The sequence below is a fragment of the Leptomonas pyrrhocoris genome (genome assembly GCF_001293395.1).
Source record: "Leptomonas pyrrhocoris isolate H10 chromosome Unknown, whole genome shotgun sequence".
NCBI classification, from domain to species: Eukaryota; Euglenozoa; class Kinetoplastea; order Trypanosomatida; family Trypanosomatidae; genus Leptomonas; species Leptomonas pyrrhocoris.
The window spans coordinates 531,366-545,079 of NW_015438373.1; the positions used below are offsets into that span (position 1 = coordinate 531,366).

Here is a 13,714-nt window from a genome sequence, read left to right on the forward strand (position 1 = left end):
TTCTTCTCTCTCTCTCTCTCTCTCTCTCTATATATATATATATATATATATAAATCAATAAGAATACATATATCAGTACAACGCACCCTTTCCGTGTTGTGCATCTCTTCATTTCTCCTTGTTCGTGTGATGCCACTTTCTTGTGTTTTTTTTTTTTACTCCCGCATTTCTTTTTTCTTTTGTTCTCTTTTAGCGTCAGCCAAAGAAGAAAGGAATCAAAAACTGCAAGACGGCGGTGTCAGGTTTCACCGGCAGGTAGGAGACAAACAACAGAGGAGGCGGAGGACTGTGCATGGGCTCCGCTGTCCCCTCACTTTTTCCTACTCAAAATGCAGGTTTTCTGCATCTGTGAAAAAAGGACTGACTGTGCAGCTGTGGGTAGCTGCGAGGGGCGGTCGACGTTCACTTCCGTTCTGCTATACCACTCCAGTGCGTAGTTCGACCGCTGCTGCGCGGTGCACATGGATCTTTTTGATAACTATTTGTCACTTCCTTGTTCGCTCCCACGCCGGCGGGTGTGTGGGTGGGAATGTGCAGCGGTCGAACGGGCAGAAGGCATGTCAGTGCACCGCGAAAAGCTTTCTTCACGCGTTCTGCAATTTCTCGCCGCCCTTTTTCCCCTCCCTTCTCTCTCTTCTTCTTCCTTTTAATCTTCTATTGATTTTGTTCCGCGTCACCGTTGCCGCACCGCAATGTAGATTTAACGATCTAATCCAAGACACTCTCCCTAACACGCCATATCAACACACACGCACGCATCTCCCGCTCCTTGCTGTGACCGCGCACCGCTCGTGTTCTTCCCTCCTCCCCTGTCCCCACGATGCAGACAACCGACTCTGCCGGCGACCTCGGCAGCCTCGGCGTGGCAGCGGCACCGATCCCAAACGACGAGGCGACGCCGCAGAAGTGGGTGCACCCCGAGGCGGCCGCGCTCTTCCACGCGGCGCCGTGCACACAGCACATCCCGATCTTCAGCAAGAGCTTCGAGGGCTACGGGCCGCGCTGCGTCTCGTCGCTCGGTCTGTGCTACTTCCTCAACAAGGGACTCGCCAACTATCTCATGTCCTACTCCCGCTTCGCCATGTTCACCGACCGCTTCGGCATCGACGGCACGCGCTACCAGCGTCTGCAGAGTATTTCAAAGATGGGGTGGTCCGTCAAGGCCTTCACCGCGTCGCTGTCGGACGCCTTTGCGCTGTTCGGCTACACGAAGCGGTGGTACTGCGGCAGCTCGGCAGTGCTCGGCGGTGCCTTTGCCCTAGGGTTTGCCCTTCTACCCCAGAAGACGGCCTCTGCCGACATCGCCGCTGGGTTTCTCTTCCTCAGCAACTTCTGCATGGCGAACATCGATATCCTGTCGGAGGGCCACTACAGCCGTCTCATGCGCCAACACCCCGACTCGGGCCCTGCGCTCGTCAGCTTGATCTGGTGGTTCATCCTGGCGGCCTCGATCGTCTCCGCTGCGATTCAGGGCCCGCTGTCCGACATGAAGAAGCCGCAGATCGGCCTCTACGTGTCGGCTGCCTGCCAGTTCGTCTCGACCGTCTTCTTCATCTTCAACTGGTTCGACGAGCGCAGGAACCGCGAGGAGCGCCTGGGCGACGCCCGCGCGCTGCACGCCGAGATCTACAAGCTGCAGATCGAGGCGAGGCGTGAACACGACGTGCTGGCGGATGTGGTGGCGGGCGCAGCGAAAGACCTGCACCCCGAGCACGACGACGAGCCGTCGAGCGACCACAACTCGCAGCAGCACCTGAGCGATGAACTCGTGTTGGGTGCCGACGTCGGTGTGGACGCCGCGGAGGAGGACGAGATGTGGTCCACTTTCGAGGAGCCGAAGGCCATTTCGCTCTGCTGCGGTGCGGTAGAGTTCAACAAGGAGGTGTGCCTGCGCAACTGGCGCGTGCTGGTGTACTCTGCGGTGATGGTGTGCTCCGCGGTGGCGATGACGTGTGTGACCATTCTCGGCACAACATGGGACCTCTTCTACGCGGCCATCGCCGTCGCCGTGGTGAACTGTGCGTTGGCCTTCTGGGCCACTCCGCTGGTGATCGCCAAAGCCATCGTCTTCATCTACTTCAACATGCTCCTCTACCTGCAAATCAACGGCGCGATGGACAGCTTCTACATGGCCAAGGAGGAGTGCTACCCGGACGGTCCGCACTTCTCCTACGTCTTCTACACGACGATTGCGGCGATCATCGGCAACATCGGCGGCATGGTGGGCGTGACCGCCTTCACGTACATCTTCTCCAAGCACAGTTACTGCATGACTTTCATCGTGACCACCATTGTGCAGGTGCTCGGCTCCATCTTCGACATCATCATCGTGGAGCGGTGGAACCTCTACATCGGCATTCCGGACCACGCCATGTACATCATGGGCGACTCGATCGTGTACGAGGTGTGCTACATGCTCTCCTTTATGCCGATGATTGTCCTCATATCCCGCATCTGCCCGCGCGGGTCGGAGAGCATGATCTACGCCCTCGTTGCGAGCTTTGCGAACATGGGCCAGTCCATGTCCAGCACGATTGGCTCGATTCTGCTGGAGAAGGCGTGGCCCATCGTGACGAAGGGCGCTGGAAAGTGCGACTATCACAACTTGTCATTGTTGCTGGTGGTGGGTCACTTGTGCTTGCCGATGCTGATCGTTCCGCTGAGCTTCCTGCTGCTGCCGCGTGCGCGCATCTGCGACGACATCGACGTGGACGGCCACGTGATTCGTGTCGAGACGAAGCGCCGCATGGCGAAGCTGGAGACGAACTCGTCCTCGGAGGAGACCGCGGAGGAGCCCTTCCGCTCCGGCGATGGCGAAGGCGAAGGCCGGAAGTAAACGATCCGAATGCAATGCACACAACGCACATGAAGGGTGGCGAAACGGTGCGTGCTCGTGTCCGTCAGCGCTGAAGGTTTATGAACGAGTTGCCCCGCGGCTACTTTCGGCATCTGTGTCGGTCACTTCACCAGCACCTAATCTTCACTCTGCGTGTTTCTTACCTTCCTCATGCAATCATTCTCGCTCCTTCCCTCTTACATCTTTGCGCATCGCCGATGGACGGCCATGCACACATCTGCGGCTTTTCCCCTTACTGCTCTTTCCAGTACCCAAGGGAGCTGTCGACGCCGTCGTGTGTGTGTGTGGGGGGCCTCTCGCTCAAGCCGGTTCCCCAAAACTGTTGACTACACGAGAGTGTGTTCGATTTTTTTCTTTGTTGGTCTTTCTTTCGTTTCCACGAGCAGCACTGCCGTTGATACCGTCGAGTAGCGATTGCTGCCACCGACAAATCAACCACTACGCCCGCATGACGCTCGTTTGAAAGCTTCTAATTCTGTTTTGTTACCCATTCCCTCCGCCTGACGAAGAGAGCAGTGGATGAAATCCGTAAGCACAACTCGGTCATCTGTCGTTCGAACGTCAAGGTGCAGGACAGGCAAACACCCCTGACCCCCTCCCTCCCTCCCTCCTTGTTTTCTACCCTTCCCACCTCTCTAGTTTCAGTATTTATATTCATATATATAATAGAATAAAAAACGCAGGCTTTTCAACTTCATTATTGTTGGCGATGCAGAATGATGATCTCCTCATTGTTTCTGTTTTCTCTTTTTTCTTTGTAGCCTCATGCACTCTTCGTTCGTGTTGGAGCCAAAGCTCACCTGGCCACCCACGAACCGTCAGCGTGTGCGCAACGAGGTCCCCCGTCGCATATCTGCGACCATCAATGTGGCTTCAAACTACCGTTGAATTTCTCTTTTATCCCATTCCGTATATCCATCGCCTCGTTTCTTGTGAAACGGACGGAGGATTGTGGCCGACACTTTACCCGCGCTTCTCACTTTCCTTCAGTGTTGTATCTCCCCCGTGAAGGTGAAGAAAAGGAAGAAAAATATGTCTGAAGACTACACGAATTTATTTTAAACAAAAGTAGGATGTGTGCGCCCCACTCCGTTTCCACAACCTCCGAATACTGTATTATTATTATTATTTTGTCTTCCTGCTATGTTGTGTGTTCCGTTAATTACTTTCAAGTATATATATATATATATACACTTCCACCCTTTACGCTTACGTTGCCCGCGATCACGGAATGAGAAACTGCTCCTACTTCAGCCAGCTACGCTCCTTTAGTTACAAGCAGTGCTCTTTGGTGCGATTGGGCTTTTTTTTGTCTCCCCCGTATTAGCAGAGAAGGCAATCTGTGCTTTCCTCCACTCTACCGCTGCGTCGCATCTCGCCAGAACCTTTTTTTTTTCCCGCGGACAGAGTGGAGCTGCGGCCTTCGACGAGTTCAGCGTTCCACTGATTCTCACTCGTTTGCTGCCAGCTCGCTTCACCTTTTCTTTTCCCTGTTCTCTTCTTTACTACGCATTTTGATGATCCTCTTTTCCCCCATTAATTCTGTGTTGTACACCGCGAACGCCGTTTTTCGTTAAAGCAAAAGAGGAGAAAGAGAAAGAGAAATATGCATTAGCAACGAACAATATTGGAGAAGTGGCAGAAAGAAGGGAGGTTGAGACGGGAGAGAAACACGGAGTGGAAAAAGCACCATTATTGGTCTTCTCTCTTCTCTTTTTTTTTCTTATGTTGGCCGCGCAGTCGTTGCGTGCACGGTCTGGAAGTGATGCATTCAACTAAGCCGCATCGGACCCATTCGACGCCCGAGCTGCCGCGCTGCCTTGTGCAACGAAGGGAGCCTCGCAGCGGCGTTGGCGGCGTCTTCCCTCGTCTCTCTCTGACTTTTCTATCGTTTTTGTTTTCCTTTGCGCCCGGCCTGTGCGCCACACCGTCTTTGAACACGTTCCTTCTCCTTCTCCTTCTCCACCTGTCTCGGCCCTCCTCCCTCCCCCGGTTTCCACCCCGATCCTTCGACTCTGCTCCTTCCGTACCTTCACACACTCCCTCCCCTGCCTCCCAAAATACTACCACATCCCCAATGACAGTTTCTTCTTCGCGCTGTCGCTTCATCGCTCCTCCCTCCCATCGCTCTTTCCCCCCTGCCGCGTACTCGTGCCACCACTCCCATCTCTACGCACTTTTTAAATATATATCCCCCCAAAAAGATGCCTGCCATCTACGTGAAGAGCGACAAGGTGTGCTACACCGACTCCTCGATCGAGACGCAATACGACTACCACAGCACCCGCGTCAGCCGCGGCGCGAATGGCACGGTGGAGGTTGAGCCCATCACGCACCACCTGATGTTCAAGACGGAGCGCAAGGTGCCACGCGTTGGCGTGATGCTGGTCGGGTGGTGCGGCAACAACGGCACGACGGTGACAGCCGGCATCCTGGCGAACCGGCTGGGCCTCTCGTGGCGCACCCGCCGCGGGACGCAGTCGGCGAACTACTTCGGCTCCATCACGCAGTCCAGCACCATCAACATGGGTATGACCCGCGACATGCAGGAGACGTTCGTGCCGATGAAGGACGTCGTGCCGATGCTGTCGCCGAACGACATGGTGATTGGGGGCTGGGACTGCAATAACATGAGCCTCGGGGACGCGATGCGGCGTGCCGGGGTGCTGGATGTGCAGCTGCAGGACGCCCTGTACGAGCACATGCAGGCGCTGCACCCCCTGCCGGCCATCTTCGACATCGACTTCGTCGCGGCGAACCAGAAGGAGCGCGCCAACAACGTCCTCGTCGCGCGCGATCGGTGGGACGCGGTGGAGCGCGTGCGCAGCGACATCCGCAACTTCAAGTCGGCGAACCAGCTGGACAAGGTGATCGTCCTGTGGACGGCGAACACGGAGCGCTTCAGCGAGCACCTCGACGGGATCCACGACACGGCGGACAACCTGCTCGCTGCGGTAAAGCGTAACGAGCGCGAGATTGCGCCGTCGGCCCTGTACGCGATGGCCGCCATTCTGGAGAAGTGCAGCTTCATCAACGGCTCGCCGCAGAACACGCTGTGCGCAGGTCTGATCGAGATGGCCCGCGCCGCGCAGGTGTTTGTCAGCGGCGACGACTTCAAGAGCGGACAGACGAAGATGAAGAGCGCACTCGTGGAGTTCTTCGTGGGCGCCGGCATCAAGCCGGAGTGCATCGCGAGCTACAACCACCTCGGCAACAACGACGGCTACAACCTGTCGGCGCCGAAGCAGTTCCGCTCGAAGGAGATCACGAAGAGCAACGTGGTGGACGACATGGTCGCGTCCAACTCCATTCTGTTCCCGCCAGGGACGCCGAAGCCGGACCACTGCATCGTGATCAAGTACCTGCCGTACGTGGGGGACAGCAAGCGCGCGATGGACGAGTACACCTTCTCCATCTTCTTGGGTGGGCAGCAGACGGTGGTGCTGCACAACACGTGCGAGGACTCGTTGCTGGCGGCGCCGCTGATCATCGACTTGCTGGTAATGACGGAGCTCATGGAGCGCGTGACGATCAGCGCGAGTAACGGGACGCAGACGCCTCCGGAAGACTCTTTCGAGCACATGGAGACGGTGTTGTCGATCTTGTCGTATCTGCTGAAGGCGCCGGCGGTACCGGCCGGTACGCCCGTGGTGAACGCGCTGAACCGGCAGAAGTCTGCGATCGAAAACGTGCTGCGTGCGATGGTGGGGCTGCCGGCGGAGAACAACATGCTGCTGGAGTGCCGTGTGCCCTTCATGCGCGAGGAGCACGTCAACGGCGAGTGCGCCGACCCCACCGCGTGAGCAGCAGAAGCAGCAGTAGCCGTCGCGGTGGCTGGCCCTGGGACGGCCAGCTGCCCATGCCCCCGTCTCCCGCGCAAAGCTCTTTTTAAAGACTTTTTTGTGTTTTAACATTCTCCATGCTTTCCCTCCTCACCCCCTTTTGTGCGACATAGAATGACTCTTGTGCGACCCCCCGCCAGCTGCTCCCCTCCCTCACGCGTTGCCATCCGGCCTCTCTTTTCTTTCTGGTGTTTCTCGCTCGACTGGATCTGTGCACCTATCCACGCCGCCTCTCCTATTTCTTCTTCCTTCCCGCTTCTTACTGCCCACCTGCGGATCTCTTGCACCACCCCACACGTCCGTGGCGGCGCTGCTCGGCGGGTGCGCAAAAACGTGCGTGGAGGCGAATGAAAGAAAGAAAGAAGGAGAGGGGAGAGAGGGAGAGAGAGAGAGAGAACGAATGCGATGAGAGGAGGGAGCAGGCTCGCTGCCGGCGCTGCGACTCTCCTCCAACGCGGCTCTGCCTTCATGCGTGGAACGATTGAGGTGCGGCACTGCACGGCAGCGTGCGATTTGTAAAACAATCCTGGACTGGTGCAACGTTCTACACTTCCCCATTTTCATATATATTTCTATTCGAATTCGTTGTTTCCCTTTGTATTGCTCACTGCGACTAATCATTCTTCCTGTTTTTGAAAAATTTTCTGTTGCAGCTCACCTTAATTTAAAAATGATAAGGCAACCGGGATCCAATGAACTCGGGCCTCGCAAACGTTGCCGTTCCTTTCGTGTTTCTCTCCCCCGTGTGTGCCTGTCGTCGCGGCACGTACTTTGCGCAAAGGTCGAGTTCAAGTTAAGAGCTTCTCAGCTGTGGTGGCATCCGTGATGGAGCAGAGCACCGGTTTCCCGTGTTCACCACGACGCGGCGTCAAACGCGCCTCCTCGTTTCTTTAATTGTCATGCTTTCGTGTTTATGTGTAGAAGGCAGTTGAACAAAAAACGCACCCTCATCTCCTCTTTCCCCCTTTCTTTTCTTTCCCTTCGCCAACGAACCGCATTTGACCAATCTCTCGTGTTCCTGCCTCCTATCGTTCACAACAACGTATTGCGCTGGCCGTTTGGTGCTCTTGGTCCGTTGACGCCGACGTCTTGGTATCGACGCAGAAACCAAAAATAACTGCGAGGGCTTTCATTTCCGCACCTGACGAACCCCATTACGCCCTCGTTGCCACTGACGGCGTCTCAGCTTCACCTCACCACACCTGCAGCCTTCACTCCGTCCGCCTTTCACATTTGTCAAAAAGAAGACAGCAAGGAAAAATGAGTCGTCCACTGCAGGAACTGACTTCGATCCCCCCCTCGCGCCGGCCCAGCGAGATCGACCGGCCCGACGGCAGCGGCGGTGACACGGACGACTACATCCACCCCGATGCCGTGGCTCTGTTCAACAAGGCTCCGTGGGCGCGTAAGATTCCCGTATTCGGCATGAGCTGCGAGGGCTACGGACCGAAGTGCACCGTCGCGCTCAGCCTGGTCTACTTCCTCAATAAGGGCTTCGGCAACAACTTGATCACCATCTCCCGCTACGCCATGTTCGTGAACCGCTTCGGCCTGACTGGCACGCGCTACCAGCGTTTGAGCAGCATCGCGAGCATGTCGACCTCCGTGAAAGCCATCACCGCCGTGCTGTCGGATACCTTCGCGCTGTGCGGCTACACGAAGCGGTGGGCGTGCGGCGGGTCGTGTGTGGTGGGTGCCGCCTTCACGCTGGCCTTCGGTCTGCTGCCGGCCACCGTAGCGAGCGGCAACTCCGGCGCCGGCTTCCTCTTTCTGGCGAAGTTCTGCATATCGAACGTGGACATCCTGTCGGAGGGCCACTACAGCCGTCTGATGCGGCGCCACCCGAAGTCGGGCCCTGCGCTTGTGAGCTGGATCTGGTGGTTCATCCTGGTCGCCTCGCTCGTTGCGGCGTGCGTGCAGGGCCCGCTGTCCGACATGCAGAAGCCGCAGGTGGGTCTCTTCATCTCCGCTGCTGTGCAGGTTGTTTGCGTGGTGTTCTTCGTGTTCAACTGGTACGGCGAGCGCCCGAATCGCGTGGAGCGGGCCATTGATCGGCGTGTGAAGCTCCGCGAGCTGAACGGGTCCAGCCCCCACAGCGGCGAGGACCTTCTGGCGCCGGGCGACGGCATCGAGGGCCGGAAGAAGCTGAACCCCGAGAACGACAGCGACCGCGAGCCGGCCGCTCTGCATGATGAGATCGTGCAGGGCGACTGCGTGCTGGTGCCGGATGACGCCGTGCCGGAGGATGAGCTGAACGACGACGACATGGACCCGGAGGTTGTGTCGCTCTGCTGCGGTGCGGTGGAGGTGAACACCGGCGTGGCGCGGCGCAACTGGCGCATCATCGTGTACAGCGCCATCATGACGTGCGCCGTGGTAGCCTTGGCGTGTGTAACGATCCTCGGCAGCACGTGGGACCTACTGTGGACCTCCATCGCCGTCTGCGTCGTTGCCACGGTCGTGTCGTTCCTCTTCCTGCCCATGATGATCGCGAAGGCGAACACGTACTTCTACATCCACATGACGCTCTACCTGCAGTTCAGTGGCGCGATGGACAGCTTCTACATGGCGAAGAAGGAGTGCTACCCGGATGGCCCGCACTTCACCTTCACCTTCTACAACACGATCGCCTCCGTGATCGGCAACATCGCCGGCATCGCTGGCGTGACCGCCTTTGCGTACATCTTCTCCAATCAGGGCTATCGCTTCACGCTGATCGTGACCATCCTGATCCAGATCGTGGCGTCCATCTTCGACATCATCATCGTGGAGCGGTGGAACCTCTACATCGGCATTCCGGACCATGCGATGTACATCATGGGCGACGCCATCGTTTACGAGGTGTGCTATTATCTGGCGTGGATGCCGATGGTGCTGCTACTGTCGCGTGTGTGCCCGCGCGGGTCGGAGAGCATGATCTACGCTCTCGTTGCCAGTAGCGGTAACTTAGGCTCCGGCATGGCCAGCACGATTGGCTCGATTCTGCTGGAGAAGGCGTGGCCCATCGTGACGAAGGGCGCTGGAAAGTGCGACTTCCGCAACCTGACGATGCTGCTCCTCGTCGGTCACTTCTGTCTTCCGCTGCTGATCATTCCGATTTCGTTCCTCCTGATCCCCTCTGCGCGTGTCTGCGATGACATCGACGTGGACGGCCACGTGATTCAGAAGGGGAGCAAGCCGCACGAGCCTTCGAGTGCCTCGACGGAGGGTGCCCCAGACTCGATGGCGGAGGCGGTAGTCACAGGAAGGCCCTCTGCTCGTGAGGACTCCCAGTAAGGAAGGTGGTTCGCTCACCCTTTCTCTCTTGTTTTCTACTTGGTTCGTCTCTCCGACGAGACCTTCACGCAGGCGAGAAAACCCTAGGAATGTGCGGGTGCGGATCAGCATTGGAGGTAGGTGTCCTGCAGCACCTGCTTTAAAGTATGCGGCTGCGGAGTCAGCCCCTCTTCTGTGCAGAGAGGCGCCGTGGTAACTGTGGCTGATGAAACCGTGTGTGTGTGCGTGTGTGTGTGGAAGCGCTCCAAGAAGAATGGAGCGCGGTGGAGATGAGCTGGCGTCCCTGCCCCTGTGGCTTGTCTTCAACACACATCGTTACTCGCCGCCGCTTTTTTCGCCACACAGACACACGATGTGTCCGATGACTCTGATTGTTTCGGATGCCGAAGATGCCCCTGCTGCCTGCGAATAAGCGGGATGACGCACGCATCGGGATGCACCCACGCCCATCTTATCTTTCTTCTCTGTCTGCTTATTAACGCCTTATACCCCACTTTAACTGCATCACAAATGATCTCTTCTCGCTTCTTTCGTTTGTGACTATTGTACTGTGTGGATTCGTGTTTACGTTAGCGTTTTTGATTTCCCCCTTCTGCCATCCTACACCTCCCTCCCCCTTTCTTTCTATATATATATATTAGTTTCATTGTGGTATTCTCGTCGCGATTGTTTGCGTTGTCGAGTCTGTTATATACAAGCAAAGGAAGGTTCTTTCACGGAAGAAAGAAAAATAAAGCAGAGCAGATATCTGTCATCACTTGGCGTTAGCGTATCCGCTGCGGACGGGTGTTTTCCCTGCGGCTCTCTGAAGCTCGAACCCCGCGCCGTCTTGCTTTTTTTTTCTCTTCTCATCCGTGCTTTTCTCTTTTTATTTCTGGGGCTGTCGCGCCGCCACTTTCTTGGTACACGTGCTACTTGATAGAGTGCCGTCGATGACTCCCGTGTTTGCTTTTCTCTCTCTTTCTTTCTTTCGAAGTAACGAAGTAACCTAACCTCCCACTATTGTATACCTATCTATTTCTCTTTAAGTTTCTGTGAGTGTGTGTGTGTGTGTGTGCGGATAAGATTCTGTTTGTGCTGCTATGGCAGCACTGAGACGCAGCGTGGTGTAGCCGTTCACTTTCCCGTGACGGCGACCTCACTGTTGTTCTCTTGCGTAAGCACGAGGTGATCGAAAATGGAAAGATGAGCTTGCGCTTTCGTCATGCGACGATAATCGTGACTACTGTTTCTTTAGGACGGCGCGCACTCTATCACGTTGCACATCGACTGTTCAGCTGTCCCTAATTCATGTGTCTTTCGCATGAAGAACTATGTCTTTTTCTCTTTTTCGGTACGTCACTTGCTATCGCATTCCACCTACAGAGTCCTTGATGAAACCGCGATGGGTTACGTGGATCGAAGAGTATTTTGTCACGTACATTCGCAAGACAGAAGACCAGCAACAAGTGGCAGCAAACGTGGAAACGAAGCGCATTGGAGGAAGCAATGAGCAAAGGCTTTTAATGCCGCTGTCGTACTTCGATGAGTTGATCAACGTCATCATTATTATCACAATCCTTGGTCTGCTAGTGCAGCCAGGCGATTTTGAAGGAGGCACTCTTTCCCTTGCTCTGTCGCGATGGATGCCGTTTCGCCATCTCCTTTCTCTGTCCACAATCTTGCAATTCGAGTATGGCGTGCCCCCCTTATCCTCCTTCTCGTCCTTTTATCCTTCCTTTTCTCTTTTACAAAACGACATTACTTTCCACCCTCTGTCTTATAAGATTTTCAGCGATAATTTACTCCCATTTTTTATTTTTCTCTCTGTGAAGACTGCCACCTCCTGTCGTAACTACCGTGTGTTCAATTTGTTCTTTTCTCGGAAGGCCTCTCACGTAATTTTTTGTGTTTTCCCGTTACTAGCGTTCAGCGCCCCGTCTCGTAGTGGTGCTTTACATCTTCCCCTTCTTTTTTCTTTAAACACCGTAGAAAGGGAAAAAAGAAAAGGTTTCCCGTGCAAAACGAACTGTTGTTGTGCTATCGCCTCCAACATCGCGCGTTTCTTCTGTTCCACCGTCCTCGTGAAAAACAAAACAAGCAAGTAAATCATTCTCCTCTAAATTTGGATCGCGAGACACGCACAACCACGCTGGTGTTGTCGTACTATTACCTGGCGCTATCACCGGTGTCTTTCACACTTTCTTTTTCTCTTCTGCTCAGGTTGCAGCCGGAGAATAAATCTGCGACTTCCTTCTCTCGACAGAGGCAGCTTACACCGAAAGCAGCGGAGTTCAGAGCACGATGAGCCGCACCACTGCACCGCCGGTGCGTTTCGCTGAGCGACACATCGCGCACATCAACAAATGCTACTGCGTCGCGCCGTACGTCTCCCGCCGCGAGCCACAACGGGCGATGTTCCTGGTCGCAGCGGAGCAGAACGACCCCTGTTTTGTGTACGACATTGACGGTAAGCCCGTGGAGAAGGTGTGGGACGGGCCCGGCGGTGTGATGAGCATGGTGCAGCTGCCGGAGATGGACGGTCGCACCGTGCTCTCGACGCAGCGGTTTTACGGCTTCGACAACTCGGAGGATGCCCGGCTGGTCGTGGCGAAGGCGCTGACGATGGAGCCCGCCGAGGATGCGGTGGAGCGGTGCGCGTGGCGCCGCTTCGTGGTGGCGGATATGCCGTTTCTACATCGCTTCGATGTGGTGCCGGGCCGGGGCAGCGGCAACACGGACCGCTACATCATCGCCTGCACCCTCAAGCGCAATCAGCGCGAGCCGGGCGACTGGTCGCAGCCGGGCCAGGTGCTGGCGGCGCGCCTGCCCAACGACTTCGACGATCTCCTCCCGACCAACTGGCGGGAGATGCCGGAGTGGAGCCCTCTGCAGACTCCGCTGTCGTGGAAGGTGCTGCGGGAGGGATGCTTCCGGAACCACGGCTATCACCGGCACACCGATCCCGTGAGCGGGGAGGTGAACTGCGTGATTGGGTGCGAGGCAGGCACGTTTCTCTTTCGCCCCCCCACTGTGGGCAGCGATGAGTGGGACAGCACGCAGCTCACGGCGGACCCGGCGAGCGACGCCGCCCTCGTCGATCTCGACAGGGACGGGGCTGAGGAGCTGCTGGTCATCGCACCCTTTCACGGCGACACGATCATGGTGTACCACAAAAATGAGGAAGGGGCGTACCAACGCGTCTACACCCACCCAACAAAGCTGCCGTTTCTGCACGCGATCTGGGGTGGGGTGTTGGACGATGTCCCATGTGTTGTGGTCGGCCACCGCAGCGGCGACCGTGACTTGTTTCTCTTCTCCTACTCCAAGTCGAAGGGCTACCACGTGGACCGCGTCGCACACGGCTTCGGGCCGGCGAACGTGATCAACGTAAAACACACCAAAGAAGGCGAGAGCCGCGTGCGTGAGAGCATCGTGTGCTGCAACCGTGAAACGGACACGGTCACCGTGTACGACGTTGTTCCAAAGAACGCGTAAAGCTCTCGTTTCTCCCTCCCCCCTCCTATTAATTTCTTTACCTTTTTTTTTACCTTTTCATTTCTTTCCTTTCCGAGAGTCTCCTACTTTAATACCATCAAACCCATTCCGTTCGTCAGTTACGGCGAAGACTGCTGTGTAAGTTGAGGCACAAGTGCTGGAAGCCGCTTCGTTTTTATCTCCTTCTAAAAGTATTCCCAGCATTCGTCTTTGCATCCTGCCATCTAACCACGGTACCTTTCATAAGGACGAAAGTCGACCC

The 13,714-nt window shown here is 56.2% G+C and overlaps 4 protein-coding genes across 7 annotated transcripts; all 4 read left to right on the top strand.

The window, feature by feature from the left end:
* Positions 1-60: 60 nt before the first annotated feature.
* Positions 61-2,836, top strand: ABB37_07233 (putative folate/biopterin transporter; the record flags this gene model as incomplete). 2 transcript variants are annotated; one of them, XM_015805791.1, is made up of 1 exon in its annotated part: positions 61-2,836. In XM_015805791.1, the coding sequence occupies exon 1, from the start codon at positions 821-823 to the stop codon at positions 2,834-2,836; it is 2,016 nt and encodes a 671-aa protein (XP_015655797.1). In that variant the 5' UTR covers positions 61-820. The 2 variants fall into 2 exon arrangements, with proteins under 2 accessions (XP_015655797.1, XP_015655798.1); XM_015805792.1 differs by having other exon boundaries at positions 697-2,836.
* A 2,103-nt stretch (positions 2,837-4,939) lies between these two features.
* ABB37_07234 (myo-inositol-1-phosphate synthaseinositol-3-phosphate synthase putative (INO1)) lies at positions 4,940-6,660 on the top strand (the record flags this gene model as incomplete). 2 transcript variants are annotated; one of them, XM_015805793.1, is made up of 1 exon in its annotated part: positions 4,940-6,660. In XM_015805793.1, the coding sequence occupies exon 1, from the start codon at positions 5,062-5,064 to the stop codon at positions 6,658-6,660; it is 1,599 nt and encodes a 532-aa protein (XP_015655799.1). In that variant the 5' UTR covers positions 4,940-5,061. The 2 variants fall into 2 exon arrangements, with proteins under 2 accessions (XP_015655799.1, XP_015655800.1); XM_015805794.1 differs by having other exon boundaries at positions 5,060-6,660.
* Positions 6,661-7,801: 1,141 nt separating this feature from the next.
* On the top strand, positions 7,802-9,975 carry ABB37_07235 (putative mitochondrial folate/biopterin transporter; the record flags this gene model as incomplete). Its single annotated transcript, XM_015805795.1, has 1 exon — positions 7,802-9,975. Exon 1 carries the CDS (start codon positions 7,960-7,962, stop codon positions 9,973-9,975), a length of 2,016 nt encoding a protein of 671 aa, XP_015655801.1. The 5' UTR covers positions 7,802-7,959.
* Positions 9,976-11,739: 1,764 nt separating this feature from the next.
* Positions 11,740-13,452, top strand: ABB37_07236 (hypothetical protein; the record flags this gene model as incomplete). 2 transcript variants are annotated; one of them, XM_015805796.1, is made up of 1 exon in its annotated part: positions 11,740-13,452. In XM_015805796.1, the coding sequence occupies exon 1, from the start codon at positions 12,259-12,261 to the stop codon at positions 13,450-13,452; it is 1,194 nt and encodes a 397-aa protein (XP_015655802.1). In that variant the 5' UTR covers positions 11,740-12,258. The 2 variants fall into 2 exon arrangements, with proteins under 2 accessions (XP_015655802.1, XP_015655803.1); XM_015805797.1 differs by having other exon boundaries at positions 11,748-13,452.
* Positions 13,453-13,714: the final 262 nt, after the last annotated feature.